The sequence below is a fragment of the Ascaphus truei genome, chromosome 1 (assembly GCF_040206685.1).
Source record: "Ascaphus truei isolate aAscTru1 chromosome 1, aAscTru1.hap1, whole genome shotgun sequence".
Classification (NCBI taxonomy): domain Eukaryota; kingdom Metazoa; phylum Chordata; class Amphibia; order Anura; family Ascaphidae; genus Ascaphus; species Ascaphus truei.
In genome coordinates this window covers 76089308-76108555 of record NC_134483.1, presented here as the reverse complement: position 1 = coordinate 76108555, position 19248 = coordinate 76089308, and the positions used below count along the sequence as shown (strand labels likewise).

Here is a 19248-nt window from a genome sequence, read left to right as displayed (position 1 = left end):
AAGCGAAAATCCTGGTAATATGCTTATTGTACTGCTTATTTTCCCACAAATGTTTTTGTTCATAAGAGTCCATGAACAAATTTGCATATGATGGGGCCATATTAGACCCCATCGCAGTCCCCATGAGCTGTAGATAAAAATTATTTTTCGAATTTGAAATAATTTTTGTATAAGGTCACGTCCATTAATAACAGCAAAAAATCAGGGAGAGGGCCAGTAAATGCGTCAGAGCTCAAAAGATGTTCTCTACTTGCCTCAATACCGTCAGCGTGATTGATGTTTGAATAAAAACTTGCGACATCCATGGTAGCCAAAATTACATCATCATTGATGTCAGTAAAGATACTTAATTGATTAATAAAATCTGTCGTATCTTTTATGTATGTTTTCATTTTCGCGACCATGGGCTGAAGGAAGAAATCTACGTATTGGGAAAGGGGATGAGTTAATGAACCACGAGCTGAAATAATTGGCCTTCCTGGGGGTGTTGTGATATATTTATGGATTTTAGGTAAAATGTATATGACAGGAATGATGGGACTGGCTTGTTTGAGAAATTTACTAGTCTCCTCCGAAATCCATCTATTAGTAAGACCAAAATCTATAATGGTATCTATCTCCCTTTTGTAGCCAATTGTGGGGTCCGAGTTAAGAAGTTTGTAATGTGTGTTGACCCCTAGTTGGTTCTCAATCTCTTGTTTGTAGTAAGTATAAGGCATTACTCCCACTCCACCGCCTTTATCAGCTGATCTGTTGATAATGTCAGTATTTGTGCTGAGGGATTTGAGTGCTTTATATTCTTCTCCGGACAGATTAGAATAACTGGTTTTGTAATTGTTTAATTTCTCCCTGGTATCTAGTTCTATCATGTGCATGAAGGTATGAATACTATGATTATGTGTCTGAGGGTCAAAAGTGTTGCGTGGTTTGAATTTGCCAGTGAGATCAACAGGATCAACATTGGTTCTACTCCCAGTGGATCTGCTGAAAAAATCTTTAAAGTTTAAGTTGTCTATTGAGAAGGTATAAATCAATTTCCCATTCAAAGGGATCTTGTTTGAATGTGGGAACAAAAGAGAGGCCTTTATTGAGAAGGCTAAGTTCAGCGGGTTTAAGTGTATATTTGGACATATTGAAGACTACACACTCTATGCTTTGTGTTTGTGTGTTCCTCTGGATGTCGCCTGCCTTACTGGAATCTTGCTCTTGTGTCCACCCCTCCGGGTTTTGCGCCTAATGCGCCTGATTTGGGGATGGGGGGGGAGGGGTTCCTTGTCCTAAAAAAGAGGACCCTGCAGAAGTTGTATCCTGAGTGTCTGATTGATCAGTGTCACTTGTGTTACAGGTACCACTAGTGGCTGGTGTTTTTTTGTGTTTAGAAATAAATCTCCTCTGTCTACCTTTTGTCTGATTGGATTCGTTAATTCCCAACAACCACCTGTATACGTGTCTCTCGGTATAATCTGCTTTAACCACTTTAAGTTTCTCTCTCTTATGCTTAATAAGATTGTCCCTATATGAATCAATAGTGTTTTGAATTTTATCTTGCCAATCTGTGGATGTATCTGAGTCTAGTGTGTCTCCATGTTGTTGGGTGATGGTCTCTATATTATTCCTGATTTTCACCAGTTCCTTACTAGACTGTTCAATTACTAAGATCATTAAATCGAATGAGCATTTATTAAGGATACCTATCCCTTTTTTACAAAAAATGGGGTCCTCCCGGCCAATCGTTGGCTGATTACTCACACGGAAGCTCCTAGGAATAAGGCCTTCCTTGTGGCAATGTGAAATAGTCACACCATGTAGATAAAAATCCACCTCTTTCTTCTTCAATTTAATGAGGTCATTGAACACGTCAGAAGGCTTGTCAGGTCCAAAGACAGCTTGAATGTCATCCGTATATCTAATTTGTGCGATTTCTGTATCGCTAAAACTCACCGTATCAGAGATACTTGCGAGTATGCCAGCCACATCATCAAACTCCTCCAGAAGTCACCAATAGAAAGTCACGAAAATAGTCACAAGAACAATCAATGTAATCTTCAACCCTTTAAGTCAGCAGAGTCAAATGAAGCAATTAGAGGGTGCACTTGGTTCATAATAGGATACAGTAGCACTCCGTCAGGTCAATCAATAGGGTGGGTGCAGATCCTGTATAATAAAATAGGCAATACAATACCGTGTTGACGAATATCAAAGGCAGCACTCCAAAGGTTGGTTAAAAAAATATATTGTAATTTAACCAGACATCATTCCAACGTCAACACGGTATCGTATTATATATATACACACACACACACACACACACACACACACACACACACACACACACACACACACACACCTTGGGCCCCGCGCTTGCTCCTCTCCCTCCTGTCGGCGCACGGAGCACCGGACAGGCAGAGAGGTAGGTGTGTGTGTGGGGGGTGTATTCACTCTTACCATCTCCGCTGCAGGCCGCCTCCTGCAGCGTCGTGTTGCCATGGCAATGCAATGGCGTCATTACATCATGTTGCAGACACTGGAGGAGGAGGGCTGATTGTCTAGATAAGTCACTAAAAAATTTTTTTAACAGGGGGGCCCTGCTGCCAGCGTTTTGTCTTGGGCCCTGCAGGGCCTATTATTTACTCAAAGTTATTTTGATCCAGCCAGACTAGCTTACGTTTATAATTACAAAACGTGACCATATTGTGACTTTCAATATGTAAAACGTGCAATAAAAGTAGGAATGGTCACTTTTTTTTTTTAATTCCTTTTACCTATGCTGTGTGCCTGGTTTGCAACCTGCTGTTCATTTTCGCAACATCAGACCTTGATTAGGGCTACACTGATGAGTCCTTAGCGACAACATGCAAGATTGTGGATGGTTTGATTGGCTTTACCTTTTCATTTCAAGATTAAGTGGAGAAGTCTGTGAAATACAGCAGGTTGAATCCCAAGGACATTCTTTGTAATGTGTTTTCAAACCTAAGTGTCTGCTTGTTCATTGTGATCACATTTGTATATCCATAACTTAAAATTGGGTATTCAGAAATTCGATGAAGGCTGCAAAAGATGTATGTGGCTATGTGGCTTTTCAGAAGGCATATATTAAAATCGACACTTTCAGTTGTCATACGTAAACAAAAAGCAAGCTTAAGATAAAATGAGGAGGCCTGCATTGTTCAAGACGGTTTGTTTCTAGTCTTCGAGAGTAATTCTATATCCACCAAGGAGTTTGGGCTGTTTTTGGAAATCAATCACGATGGTCATGGGGAAAATACTTTATGTCCCACATGTAATTGTAGAATTATAATTTCACCTGGTTATTATCTTTGCCTGTTGGATGGTGTCAGGCAGACCAGCATGCAAGAAATGTTCAACCCTTGCGAAGCGAGCGTACGGACACAGGGGAATGGTGCTATTGTAAATATGTCCGTACTCGCGAGGGTCCGTAAATTGAAGGTCTGTATAGCGGGGTATGCCTGTAGTGCTGGGGATGTGAGCTGAAAACTGCTCTAAAAATCAAAAGATGCTCAGTATATTAAAACTCATTAAAAATGGCAGAAAGAGTTGAATTTTAAAATTAAAAAAAAAAAAAGCTAGTAAGTTTTATCTAATATTACAGAACGACTATTTAAAAAAAAAAAAAAAAACACGTAGGATATTGCTTGGATTCAGGGCAGGCTCAACCATTAGGTCAACTTGCAGGCCGCCGAGGGTGGCAGATTTCTAACACTGCAGGGGATTTAACTGGGCAGGGAGAGAGCTGGGTAGTTTCCTCCATCCTGATTGGCTGCATTACCCAGCAGTAGCCAATCAGGAGGAGGTGTATGGAGCCTGGGGGCGGGGATAAGCATGGAGGAGAGGGGTGAGGCTGTCTCTCTGTTCTGTGTGTGTGCGCGTCCTGCTATGCGTGTGTGCGTGAGAGAGAACGAGAGAGAGAGCGAGAGAGAGAACGAGAGAGAACGAGAGAGAGAACGAGAGAGAGAACGAGAGAGAGAGCGAGAGAGAGAACGAGAGCGAGAGAGAGCGAGCGAGAGAGAGAGAACGAGAGAACGAGAGAGAGAGAGAACGAGAAAATGACAGGCAGGGGGGAGAGAATGACAGAGAAAGGGTGGGAGACAAGACCACTTGAGTGTCACTGTTACTTGTACATTTGGACTGTCAGTGGTTGCTACACCACTGTGGGACCACTGTTGCCGAGCACCAGTGGCAAGTATATCAGATACTGTGAGTGTACCACGCTTTGAATCTCACACACACACACACACACCTTTTGAACCACTGTTCCGCAAAGTATAAATTAATATAAATGCTTTGCCTGGACATTAAGTGAATGTCACTTGGATTTTAAGACAGCTCAGCCCTTCATGGGAGCCACAGGAACAGAAGAGAGAAACTACTTCTATTTGAGCACAAGGAAGCATTTCCAGAGTCATGAGATTACAGTGCCAGCAATCACATGACTATGAAGCCTAGAAGTATTGCCCCCTTTGGCAGTGAAAATGTCAATGGGCCATTGTGTGTTCCAGAGCAAATAAGTGAAAATGATGGCGGGGACTTTACCTTTTACAACGCCGCGTTTTAGCCCTATGATCCCGTATGTAAAAGTTCTAAAAAAATATCACATTCATTACTGGCCTTTTGTACGAATTACCAAGAGAAAAATTTGGCAGACAGACAAGAAACTCTGCACCACAAAAATCATCCAGCAAAGGTGGGTGAAATTAAAAACGATTTATTCACAGATGGTAAATCACACTGACATGTTTCGCTCAAAAGAGCTTTATCACAATTTGATAAAGCTCTTTTGAGCGAAACATGCCAGTGTGATCTACCATCCGCGAATAAATCGTTTTTTATTTCACCCACCTTTGCTGGATGATTTTTCTGCTGCGGCGTTTCTTGGCTGCCTGCCAAATCTTTCTCTTCGCAATTCCTGCGCGACGCACGCCTGGACTGATGCCCTGCACGTTGGAAATCTGTGGAGCCGAGAAGTCACGTCTATGTGATTAATATCTAATTTATCCTGGACATTCATGTTGATATTGGAGGTTTCTCAATGCGCTTTGTTCTCTAGCTAGCGTTAAGAGTCTAGTGCAACGCTATCCTCTTGCAAGATTTACGAAGTTCATGTTATCTCCTTTATACTTGCTCAAGTTATTCCTCTCACAATTGCATATGGGTCACGCCTTTCAAGATTATTATATTTTCCACTGAAGGATTCTTCTTATTATATATCTAGTTTTCTTCTATTTTTTTGCTGTATCCTATTCCCTTGAGCCCCAGTCCTCTCCTCCTAGGCATCATGCTGTACTCCAGTGTCATGGTACCCAAGCTAGACACAAATGTGGCAGTTCTGGGAAATGTGGATTCTGTCTCTACACTTTAGCTACAGCTTATTGCTTGATCGCAGATATGAACAGTGCTTTGAAAGAGAAGGTCCTCTCTATCATATTATGCTACAGGCCAGTGTGTGGTTGAAAAGCACGTTTCCTCTGTAGCCCATTACTCAGGCCAGGGATAAACATTTTGCACCTCACCTCAATTGTTGGAGGGTCTTTCCTTTTGCCTCGGATCCAAGCTGTAAAATAAGAGAAGGAATGTTAGAAAGGGCTCCAGAAAATAGAAAGGAATATAGTCTCAAAGAAGAAGAGAAAGTCTGTAGGTTGCAAAGATATGTGCAAAAGACTAGAACAACGTTTAAGTTGCAAGCATCTTCAAACACAATAATTCTCAGAAGATTTTATATTTTCAGCCTTATACAAATGGTCCATTAATGAATTTTCAAGATCTTCAAAAAATGTTTATCTCTGTCTGAGATATTCCCCAAAGTATCTAGAAACCTTCTCTAATAGCTCCCATTACCTGATTGTTATTTACGTGTGTGCTTTCAGAGACTATGGGAGCTTTATAGAACAGTATAACTCATAAAAGAGGAATTAGCCAATCCCAGTGCAGTATCTGGATGGATTCCAATAATTTTGACCTTATTGAAAAGCACTGTATATAGAGAGAAATATATCTTACCATCTATTGTGTTGTCTGTTGCTAAACATCCAAGATATATACAGTATATTTCTATATCTATCTAGATATATATCAGAAAGGATTCTGGGAAATGACATGCAAATGAGCACACCGTCACCTTTTGCCTGAAAAACCATTGTTACATGGAGCCCATATAAGCTAATGCTCGCTGTTAACACAGCTTTAAAGCACAGCATGGGAATTAGATGCAAAGCCAGGGAAACCATTCACAGACATGTTTAAACCTATAGTGGACACATGATACATATAGCTTGGCCCCCTGCAGACGCACTTACCAGAACTCCCTCCTACTGTCTCTGTACGTTCTCCCTACCTACCAATTAGACTGTAAGCTCCTCGGTGCAGGGACTCCTTTTCCTTAATGTTACTTTTATGTCTAAAGCACTTATTCCCATGACCTCTTATTTATATTATCTGTTATTTATGTGATACGTATTACTACTGTGAAGCGCTATGTACATTAATGGCGCTATATAAATAAAGACATACAATACAATACAATACAATACAATGGGTATCATCAGTGTGAAGTTGGTTGTACTGCTGGCCTTGCAATTTAAGGCTGTAGGATTTACCATCACGTTTTAAGTTATGGTGGGTGAAAAGGCAAAAAGAAACCTCCACTGTATTGCATATAGCAAATAAAAAGATCACTTGTGAGCACATTCATATGTCTTAAGACATGCAAATGAGCACATCATGTCACCTTTTGCCTGAAAAAACATTGTTACATGGAGCCCATATAAGCCAATGCTTGCTGTTAACACAGCGTTAAAGCACAGCATGGGAATCAGATGCAAAGCCATTCATGTCTGTGAATGGTTTCTCTGGCTTTGCATCTAATTGTATCTCCTACCTACTGGACCGAGGCCGACCTCAGTGGCGTCACCTGTTTCCACTGTGGCCAGAAGGGTCACATATCATGGAACTGTCCGAAGAAAAAAAACTCTGACTTCCAACTCTAAAACTATGACCTGCTAAATATTTGTTAAATCATGACAGTGTAATATGTCATGTGTTGTTGTTCATCTGAGGTTGTATTTACCTAATTATTAGACCTGCTAAGGAACAGATGATTGTTATTATGTCCAGATATGTAAAACCATAGAATTCAAAGAGGGTGTACTTTCTTGAGAGAGAGAGAGAGAGAGAGAGAGAGAGAGAGAGAGAGAGAGAGAGAGAGAGAGAGAGAGAGAGAGAGAGAGAGAGAGAGGAAAAGAGGGAGAGAGAGAGAGAGAGAGAGAGAGAGAGAGGAAAAGATGGAGAGAGAGAGAGGAAAAGATGGAGAGAGAGAGAGAGAGAGAGAGGAAAAGATGGAGAGAGAGAGAGAGGAAAAGAGGGAGAGAGAGATAGAGGAAAAGAGGGAGAGGGAGAGATAGAGGAAAAGAGAGAGAGAGAGGGAGAGATAAAGGAAAAGAGAGAGAGAGAGGGAGAGATAGAGGAAAAGAGAGAGAGAGAGAGAGAGAGAGAGAGAGAGAGAGACAGACAGATTTAAAACACTCGACCCTTCTATTTATAAAGTAATTATATTTTTGTTAAAAATAAATAACATTTAAAACATGGGAAATGTTCTAGAGTACGCATAAGGAAACTATTACAAAACTAAACCATTGGAAGCAGAATAGGAGATAGGAATACACTGAATAAATATGCACCTTGATGTCTAAAGACATTTTAAAATCATACCAGGTACATTTGCACACAATATTTTCTATTACTGTTCAATACTAAAAGATATCTACCTCAGTAGATCTAATCGGTAACAACAAGACCATGGCATAATGTTACATGGTACCAATTCTTCACATTTACCTCTCCTGACAGTTATTAACATGGTCAGGAATCCAGCTTCTATGAGCAAAAGTTGGTTCATTTTTCCCACTCTTCATTTCATATTTAGCGGCATAGCAAATGTAGTTTGTTTCCTTACAGTTCAAGCAATGTCAGTGGGAAAAAACATATAATTGATTGTCCTTTGAAATTCTATTAGGGGTTAATTAGGTAGCCAAGAGAAATCTATGGTTCAAAGAGCCTGCAAGGATGGAGACATCTTCACAAGAAAACAACTTTAATTAACACTCGCCGCATCAGAGAAATTCATTGATCAGTTCCGACACATTGGTAAGTGACACCAAAGCAGTAAAAAAAAAAAAAAAAGAAGAAGAAGAAGTAACTCAGTTAATCTAGGCTCAGGCAACACAAGTAGTAATTTATTAGATTTCCAACAAAGCAAGGTAAGTTGAAAGTTCAAGATGTGTGCTAGATAACATAACCTTTACAACGAAGATCAACTGTACCATAAATTGGTATTTGAAAGGCCACTGCTTGCGAGTAGAAATTAATCTTGTAGTTTGTCAATCTGAGTAATGACAGATTCTTATCTATTTTGCAAAACCATATTACATGTCTAGTTTTTAGAACAATTGAAAGTAAATGGTTAAGTGTTTCCAAATGTCAAGGTTACATTCATTTTGGAAATTTATTTTTAACTTACTTTAATGCCTTGAGTGCAAGAAGGGCCAACAATTCAGCAAAGGGACCAATTTCCTGATGAGTGTGCTTGTATTGTACAAGATATTTACTTCATGTAGCTTTTTACTGCCTACATTGTCCATACATTTGAAAAAGGTGACTAATGGTCTTTCCTGCTTCTCTAATAGAATTTGTCAATTGAGCTACATTTAGAAGCAGTTCAGACCACTCCCTCCCCCACTTTAATGTGTCAGAGAAAAAAAAAGAACAACATTGAAGTTTTGGTTGTCTAAATAAAGGAGTGTTTAAGAAATGTTCATTGCCCAAACAATGTCCAGATTGTACAAGCGCTCTTAATTGTGAACACAGGAAATCGGTGAAAAAGAAGCAATTATCTCCCGATTTAGATTTCCATGATGGGGTCATTAAATCCATACAAATTCCTTTTTAATTTCTTTTTATTTAGGGCCTCCATGGTCCCTTGTGAATTCTGCCACTACAACTGGTTTGCAGAGGTTGGCTAATTCATAATCATGAATACATTCTGCCTGCTATACATCTTCATGCCTTTTTTACAGAGTAGCTGAATGAAGACCAGATGAAGTCTGATATTTTTTTTTGTTTCTTTCTTGGGGCAAAATGCCTTCCTCTTAAGAAATTGATCGTGAATGAGTTCAGAGCGTTACCAAAGTGAAGAGAGTCTACAGTGTGAAGAAAAAAGTCTGCTGCCCAATGTTTCATACATGACCACTTTCCTTACGCACAGAGCTGAAGGCACGGCATGTAAATATATATTCTAGAATGTAAATCCATAGGCCCAGTAAGAAAATTCAAGGATCTACCTCAATTACACGGACTCCAATATTTTCTTCCGTGGTGGCTGCTCTCTCCCAGCTGTTCTGGACACACATGCCGAAGCCATCATTGGCTTCCAGATTAACTCAATAGTATAGCAATTTATCTTCCATGGTTTCTTTAGAAGAGAATCTATCTTTTAACAGAGCAGTGTTTCTTCCCAGAACACCACTGCTATCAGACACGTACTCCAAATGTACCGGAGTGCAAATTCACACACACACACAAAAAAAAAATCCAAACTCAATGTTCTTGCCTTGGTACGGGGTTTCTTGTTCAGAGAACATTCTGCTGATGAGCTCTGAGTATATATTCTTATATAAACGAGACAAACGTCATAGTGCGACTTTGAAGCCAACTTATCCAGCACAAGGTCAGGACAGGTCTCATGATCATCTGGTTCATGCTCATTGTATGTTTAGATATTGCTGCTTTACACTGTTCCATCATAGACTCTCTCACCAAGGCAAACATATGCAACATCCAAGAATAAGCTTCATGCTTAGCATTTTGAGTTTCCACCACTTTCTATGGGATTTCCTAGCACCCTTCCCCTTGGCATTTCTGGTTTATTCAAGGTTAGTGAGCTTTGCAAGCAAGGCAGACAATATTTTAGGTGATTATAGATGATTCAGGTCAAGAGAGAAGTGAGGCCTGGTGACACCAATGAGTGTTAATCATTTATGCTTGGTTAACACAGAGGCACAACTGACATTTGCTTGGCAAGTGTCAAAGTGTTTTATGAAGAGCCCCCATAATTAACTTTGATTTTACCTTGCTTCAGACTAAACTGATCAGACTTGGGAATCATTATTTCTGAATTAGGGTCACAACCAGAAAAGCTAGTATAGGTTTTTCAGACACGGATATAAAGGCAATGTAGATCAAAATGTAGAGATTACAGTATGGTAACTTAGTCAAGACAGTAAAACATGTTATGTCTGACAATTTAGCAAGTTTGGGTGCAGACATTGGGTGAGACACCTAACGCAGGGTCATACAGAACACAGCTGGGAATTTGTAGGTTGATTACACAAATCCAATTGTTCTATAGATTAAAAGTAACATCCTGCTACCTGAGTTACTGAGCCTGACCGGGGAGTAGGCTATAATCACTCTTTTAATGGAAAACAATACATTCGTCAAATGAAGTAAAAAGGACACTAAATAAATTGAGCAAAGACGTCTGATATTCCCAAACAGTCCCGAAAATACTGTAGAAATAAAAAGGCTAATTAAAGCCACCAAGTCATGTAGTGAGAACTGATCTATAGGCACATGGACATTGACAGCAGCTGTGAGGGATTACAGTATATCATGTGGATAGAGTCCACTGACAAGATACTAGCCCCAAATATTACAATTGGGCATGACCAGGTCATACAGTATAATAAAGCACAACCAAAATCAACTGAGGATTCAAAATATTAGTTTTAAAGGAGCATCTATTAAGGACACCAATCTCTCTCCCTGTGTTGGATGACAATACTAGAGAAAGTAGATGTACCTATTTACAGTAAATCAATGATAAACATGAGGAGCAATAAATGAGTAGTCAATAGAGCGGACAATACTATCTGGGGGCTTTATAGCGGGAGGCAAGACCGCAACAGCAAGCATCACACTTCTTATTTATTTATAAAATGTTTTACCAGGAAGTAATACCTCTCGTTTTTAATTATGTCCTGGGTACATAGTTATCATAATAATACAAGGTTATAATGTATTAAATTAACAGGGTTATACATTACATTTAAAGACATTGCATGAGCAGTTAAAGATAATATATGTTATAAGCATATGTAACAGTTAAAGACCCGATTAAAATGGGAGACCGCTGAGGTCTTCAAAGAACTTAGCCTGGTGGCGCCTTTGAGAGTCTCCGGTAGATTGTTCCAGTTATTAGGTGCATGGTAAGAGAAGGAGGAGCAAACCGTTTCTTTGTTGAACCCTGAAACCATGAACAGTCTTTTGGAGTCAGATCTCAGGTCATAAGTGCTGCATGTGGTAGGGGTGAGGAGTTTGTTCAGATAGGTGGGTAGCTTTCCTAGAAAGTATTCGAAGGCAAGATAGAAAAAATTCACTTTGCACCTAGACTCAAGTGATAGCAAATCTAGTTTGAGCATTTTGCAGTGATGTGTGTTGTAGTTACATTGTAGGACAAAGCGGCATATTGAGTTGTAGAGGATGTCTAGTTAGCCAAGGTGAGTTTGAGGTGCTGTACCATATACTAATGTCCGCATAGTCTATCATTGGCATCAGCACCTGCTCTTTTGATGCGCTTTCTGACCTGCTAGCTTAGAGAGGCTTTGTTCCTATAAAGTACACCTAGTTTGGCATAGGTTGTAGATGTAAAAATCAATATGTAGTCCAAATGTTAAATGGAAGTCAAACCATATGCACAGATATTTAGAACTAGAGACAGGAGATAGAATGGTGTTGGAGCTACAGATCAGAACCAGCTCTATCCTTGGGAGCTTTAGAAATATAGCTTAATAGTCCCAAATACCTTTATTACAGTTTTGTCAGTGTTTGAAAACCGTTTGTTTTGGGAAATCCAGTTGTCTTTAAAAATCAGATTGAAGTACGTGTTCAAGGTCAGAGGGGCTAGGGCTGTGTACATATAAGGCCTGGGACATAGTAAATAGAAGCTCGCTGAGGCGCGCTCCTGCTCTGCCTCGCCTGCTGAAAATCCATTGGATGGGAGCGGTCACGTGACCGCTCCTCCGCTTCCCCGAGCGGCAAATTTGAATCCTGCCTGTCTCGGCAAAGTTTCTGAGCCTCCGCACGCATGCGGAGGGGGAAACTATAGCCGCGCTGATGACAGATGCAGGGGCTTTGTGCATCTGCTTAGCGCGGCTCAGCGACGCTTAAATTTACTATGTCCCAGGCCTAAGATTGTGTCATCCACATATATGTGCATTGAAGCTCCCGTACAAGCTGCAGTTAGATCATTAATGAAGACCGAAAAGAGTAGTGGCCTCAGAAAAAGGTTGGAATTAGAGCCCGAGGTAGACATGTTGAGCTCTACCTGATAGGTAGGAGTTAAGATCCTTATTATGTGAAAATACAGATCCAGAGAGGTTTTTATTTTTACATTTCCAAATATAATTTATTCTTGGGGCAGTTAATAATAATAATAATAATAATAATAATAATAATAATAATAGCATGTTCTTGTATAGCGCTGCTAGTTTTAAGTAGCACTTTACAGAGACATTTTGCAGGCACAGGTCCCTGCCCAGTGAAGCTTACAATCTATTTTTAGGTGTTTGAGGCACATGGAGATAAAGTGACTTGCCCAAGGTCACAAGGAGCAGACACCAGGAATTGAACCACTCCTTCTCCAATAACAAGCTTCATTCAGTTCGTATGGGCAAGGACAAGTTAACAATGGAAAATAGACTTGGGCCATGTATTTTTCTGTTCTGACACATCTACTGAGAAGCATGATTCATATAGTAATTCCTAGCTACTAATTTAACCTGTGCAGCATAGCTTGTTAGTAAGAAACAGTAATACAATTAAACAATTCTTGAAAAAGTCTGGGCACAAAGCCTATACCCTTATCTTGGCCTTGGACAAACTTCGTCTTGTATCAAAATTTACTATAAACAATTCACTTGTTCTAACTTTCCTACAAATTAATTAACGGTTTCTCTTAAATGTGTTTTTCTTATATTCCATAATCTTTCTCAGTTCAGTCTGGGGATACAAAATGGATTCTAAGAGAACATTGATTCCGAATCACCTGAATTCCATTTACAGTTAGGAGTGAAACCAGTTTATAGCATATTTCCCTATTCCACAGCAGTGGAGCTTGTTTAACAAGATAAAATGAACACTAAATATCAGCGCCGCACACAGCTTTCCTGTGGCCCAGGAGTTTCCACCAGGGCCCCCTACCCACGTGTCAGTGGCCTTGCGAGAACGCCCCCCCAGTTTTCTCTTACACACACCTTACTTTCACACCTCTTACACTCCCGTCACCCTTTCCTTTCCCCCCTCTGTCTCCCTCTTCCCCTTCCTCTCTTACACCCACACATCTCCCCTCCCTCCCTCCCTCTAAAACTCCCACCTCCCCAATACACACACACACACACTAAGCCCCCTCCCCAAATACACACACACACACAGAATAAACCCCCTCCCCAAATATATATATATATATATATATATATATATACACATATATATACACATATATATATATATATATACACACATACACACACACTAAGCCTCCCTGCCCAAATACAGGGGGGGGGGGTGGCTGGGATGGTGGTATAAGTGGGGCTTGGGGCATGTGGTCTTACCTGGGGCCTTTGGATGGTCCTGCAGGAGCAATATGGCCGGTGTACAGAAGGGCTTTGCAGGCCCACGGAGCCAGCCAAAGGGCCTGGGGAATTGAGGGATAGATGGGTGGTGCCCAGCAAGGGGACGGACCCTTCAGTCCTGCAGGAGGGAAGGAAGGGACAGATGGGGTTGCATCTAGAAAAGGGAGAGCCCGCCTTGCCTGTAAAGAGAGTGAACTGTAGGGTTGCCGGCAGGGAGGCTAGGCCAAAGGCAGCAGTCTCGGCTGTTCGCCCCTGTCGGTGGCCCTGCTTTCAAAAGCCTTTGCAAAATCTAGGAATATTGTACCCGTAAGTTGTCCAAACTCCATTCCACACTGGGTCTCACTGAAAACTTTGAGGGTAGTTACCATGGAGTATTTTGGGTGAAAGCTAGATTGGCGTTGGCTTAGGAGATTTATCTTGGTATAGTAATCGCTTAATTGGGAGTGGACACACTTTTCCATGACTTTGGATAGTATTGGGAGAAAAGAGATTGGCCTGTAGTTGAAGACAATGTTTTTGTCCCCACTTTTGAAGATTGGGGAAACTCTGGCAGTTTCCCGAGTCGTAGGACTTTTGATTGCATTAGGTCAGGTCCACATTGGCTGTTTCGTTTTAATTTGAGGAGCGCTTGTGTAATATCCTCTTCAGATACTGGGACAAATTGAAAATTGTGAGCATTGTTGGAAGAGGGTGGGGCTATAGGGGTTTTCCCAGGTTGAGCTTCATGTTTTTGGGTTGTGCTTCTTACCTAATTTTCAAAGCACCATTCGAACTACAAAGTATTCATTGAATGTGTTAGCTATGTCACTGGGATTTGTCATACTATCATCATCCTTTTTGTTATTAGATGATTGTTGATGGCTAGAAGGCTCAAATATATTGTTGATGATCTTCCAGAAGTTTGCTGGATTTTATGTATTTTGGTAAAGATTGTCAGAGTAATAATGGGCTTTTGCGCGTCTTGTTTGCCTTGTGCATGTATTCCGCAGGCATCTGTAGTTAAGATACTTGGTAGTACAAGCTACTTTGTATCTTTTCCACAAGGCATCCCTAAAATGGTAAAGCGCAAGAAGGTCGGTTGTAACCCACGGAGGGTGGGCCCCCCATACTCTTATTCTGCGTAGTGGAGCAAGGGTGTCAGAGTTTTAAGAACTCTGTTTGGAAACAATCAAGCGCAGAAACGGGGTCAGGTATCAAGTTGGTTCTGTATCAAAGGCAGTTGGTAAGATCAGCCAGAAACGGTTGTGGGCTTGATTGGGGTGGTCTGATTTTATCTTAGAGACTATAGGGGGAGCCCGCAGCTGTCAAGGGAATGGATGTAGGTGCTCCCTAGGTGGATATAAATAGATAACGAACGGAGAACAAAAACCTAGATTGGGCACTCAATACATCTGGTGGGTGATGAATGAACAAATTAAAACGTAATTTTATTTACCACTTAAAATATAGGGGAGTAAAACGTGTATTAAACACATGGATCCTAAGTATGAACATGCAATGCCAAGTTCTGGATCACAAATATATTGATTGCAAAACACTATCTAGAGTGTATTGGCAATCAAAAACATGTGAGAGTAACCAGAGGTAAGAAACTCTACTGCAGTATGTGTGTCAGTACATAGACCCTGAGATCACAATAAAGCAACGAACACAACTACAGATGCGCGAGTAGGCATGCGAGTCATGCGCATGCACCCATTTGCCTGACGCGCGCGTTTCGCGTAACCACGCTTTTTCAAAGGCAAGTACAGGCAAACGGGTGCACGCGCATGACTCACATGCCTACTGGCGTGTCAGCTGGCGGCACTATCCACCGGCATTTGCTGCGTGCAGAATAATTATAAGTGGCTTCTATGACTGGATTGTCTACAGGAGCAGCTGTAAACAGAGGTTTTTTCTCTTTCTGCCTACACTATACCAGTAGGGTGCACATTAGTGTACCTATACTATGCCTGTATACTGTTCTACCCTCTCACGAGCACTGACCCTTTATTGACCAGCCCTGACTAACAGAGCAGGTGTTGGGTCAGTGCTGTTTAACCCTACCTTAACCACCTACCTTGAGGTTTGTACTATGTGAACCTCTCTGCATATACCTAGTGCTACTCATGGTGAGGGGCGATGGCCTGCTTCAAACTAAAGCTGTGCTTGTCTTTCTATTTAGTGTACTAAGTGTGTGTAACTCAGTCATATATATTTGCCATATTACAGTATATGGCTTGGGGACTATATATCCCCGCACATGAAGGTTCGCTATACTTGAGATTCATCATCTATCCAGGTGAACTGAACTATATCCATATACCCTGCTCTGGCAAATTATACCACACAGCAACGTGTATCTATACCACCATTTGCTCTACTTTTATGGTACACACCTACCCAGCCACTTGTGTCTACGTGCCACTAGCATGGTTTTTTGGCGATTGGCAGACCTGGCTAGCATCCGCATCAGTATTTGTGTTCGTTGCTTTATTGTGATCTCAGGGTCTATGTACTGACACACATACTGCAGTAGAGTTGCTTACCACTGGTTACTCTCACAAGTGGCTTATTGTAGCCACTATCTAGAGTGTATTGGCAATCAATATATTTGTGATCCAGAACTTGGCATTGCATGTTCATACTTAGGATCCATGCGTTTAATACTCCCCTATATTTTAAGTGGTAAATAAAATTACGTTTTAATTTGTTCATTCATCACCCACCAGATGTATTGAGTGCCCAATCTAGGTTTTTGTTCTCCGTTCGTTATCTGATTTTATCTTACACAATACAGTACACTAATGCATGGCCACTGAAAATGTGAGGGAGGATACCAAAGGATTGGGTTCTGTTGGGACTAGAGCAGCGGTGCGCAAACTGGGGGACACAAGACTTTATTGGGGAGAGGGGCTGGTTACAGAGGCCCCACACAGGATGCAAAGCCTCAGTAAATTTACTTACCGGCTTCAGTCCGCGCATCTCCATGGCAACGCCCTTTAACATGAATACGTGACGTCAAATGACGCCGCGGGTCACATGACCCTGCAGCGTCATTTGACGCTTCATTGGAGGCAAGGGGGAGCGCAACCGAGGAGAGCAGGTGGGGGGGGGGGCTCAGCGCAGGAATTTTGCGCACCCCTGGACTAGAGGATAAAATCCAGTCTAGCAAGGAATAGTTGTGCGATTTAAGGTTTGTCAGTGTAGGTTTGGAAATTAGTTGGGTTTGATTTAGTGACTGGAGTTGCGTCTGGATTTTGTTATTTTTAGGGTCAAGCTAATAGAGATTGAAATCCTCAAGAACTTGTAAAAGCTCACTTCCCATTCATAGAGGAAATTGTGCCAAAAAAAAGTGAGCGATACAAGTCAGGGATTGTAGTGGGACTCTCCTTAGTCATATACAAGGAATTGAATGCAGTTAAAATGCCAGTAATACCACAATCTACATATCACAAAGTACTTATGGCTGATAGATTTTTGTAACGAAAAGGAATGAATAACCCAGATATAAATAACCTTTTAAACAGGTCACTGCAATTAGTATACTTTGAGCTTAGGATCAAATAGCCATGTAAAAATACTGCAGCATAACTAAAATGAGGGGGAAAAAAAAAAACCACAGGCACGTAGAATTTATCCGATTTGTATTTTTTGCTTTGTACCTTTAATAAGAGATTTAGATTAGTGCCATTACCTTTTTGTGTGTTTAATTATGCTCTCCACTGCCAATTATATCAGTGTGGTACATTCAGAACGCAGCCCGTTTTATACAATGCTACTTATGCCTAAGCAGGGCTTACAAAGATAACTGGACATTTCATACCTTGAGACCCTGGCATTCTTTCATCTGTGCTTATTTGCATTTTGATTAGTATGCATGAGATTTCCATTGAACTTTAATACTCCTACCAGCACATAATACACTTTAATGAGCGTAAAAGTGAGCAGGCAAATTAAAACTGCCATTAATCACTAAATGTTACAGGAAATAGAAAGGATGGAAGAGGCAGGCAGTAAAAGGCATGCACTCTCCAAATCTCCATGGGCACTGGCAATGACGGATATGCTTTCAGGAGCGCTGCTGACACAAGGAGGAGACGGTAAATGAAATATTCTATCAGCATATACAGTAGGTGACCATTCAGCATGAAAATTATGGAACAGTAATTTGCAGAGTGCATCCAAGAGATACAGCACTGAAAAAAAGAACGATTAGCTTTTGAAAGTTGGCAACAAACCACACAATGCTTTATTAGAAACACTGGCGTGTTTACAAGGGATCCTTCTCATTAAGACACTTAAAAAATGTTTTTACCTGTATAGTGCAATCTCAAACTGCTATGTTTCTGTATTTTATTATCAGGTTATAGCAATACAGTATGTTGAGTATACATTGGGAAAAAAAATCTGTTTTACATTTTTAAGGATTTTGTTTTTTGGCTCCTTTTCATCAATACACAATTATATTTCTTAATAACAAATGTACAAAGAGATTCTCAAGCGCTATAATTTGCACTGCGCTATCTGCAGATTTTCATGATAAAAGATAAAAGGTTTTTGTTTTGATTCTAACACAACAATAAAACAGATAAGCAGAGTACCATATGGAATACATATACAAATGCCGTCTCCTAAAGCAGCAATCTGTTCTGCTCGTCTTGGTTCATCAGCAGGAATAGGTCTGACATTCACTATGGAAAAGTACAAAATGTCCTCTTTTGAAAAAAATAACAAATTCTTCTGAACCAGAGTCTCTCAGTGAAGAGCGACTGCAGCCTTACACAAGGAAACCCCTGCCATCAGATACTTAAACAATAAGAAAGGGGGATGAGTTCAAGGAATTTCAGCTTTATTGTTTCTGTCAATTTCATCCATGAACCAGGCTGCTCTGTGAGCCTTCAATGCTGTGAGGTCTCTCAACTCTAACAGTAGACACAGAGATTGTCCTACCGTTCAACCTTATCAATATTAGTTGGTATAATATGATTATAGTACAACTGAGGTGCAAACGGGAAGGAAATCCATATAGGGCACATAAATGTTTACCCAAGATGGGCAAACAAAAAAGATTCCCGTATATTTCGCACTCATTCAGTTAAATATATGAAATTTAGGGAAGGGCTCAGTCTTCTTCGAGTGAAATGCTCAAGTCGCCAAATAGGTAACATAACTCCCAAATGTACTAGGGGATTTTATACAGAATACATAATATATATATATATATATATACTAGCTGATATACCCGGCGTTGCCCGGCATTGAATTCTCCCGCTCCCCCCCTCTCTCCGCTCCCCCTCCCTCTCTTTTTTTCTTCGCTCCCCCTCTCTCTCTCCCCCCCTTCCCCTTTCTCCCCCGTTAACAGCAATCGGGGCCCCCCTGCACAAAAATGTGGCCCCCGTGTTAATAGCTGGGTTCCCCCCTCCCCCCCCCCGTTCACAGGCCCTTCCCCCCTTCACACCTCCGTTCCCACCCCCCCTCTCACATGTCCAATTTCCCCCCCCTTCAGAGCTCAGTGGGTGGGTGAGTGACTGGGTGGGTTGACTGAGGGACTGAGTGAGTGGGTGGG

General features: G+C 41.0%; 1 protein-coding gene across 3 annotated transcripts in view; it reads right to left on the bottom strand.

Annotated features, from left to right (window-relative positions):
• Positions 1–19248, bottom strand: part of NDUFAF2 (NADH:ubiquinone oxidoreductase complex assembly factor 2) — a 118718-nt gene that overhangs the window by 25430 nt on the left and 74040 nt on the right. For all 3 annotated transcript variants that reach the window (XM_075589746.1, XM_075589738.1, XM_075589729.1), the window contains one exon: positions 5529–5569. In XM_075589746.1, coding sequence (XP_075445861.1) covers positions 5529–5569 — 41 coding nt within the window. The remainder of the gene's footprint in view (positions 1–5528; positions 5570–19248) is intronic.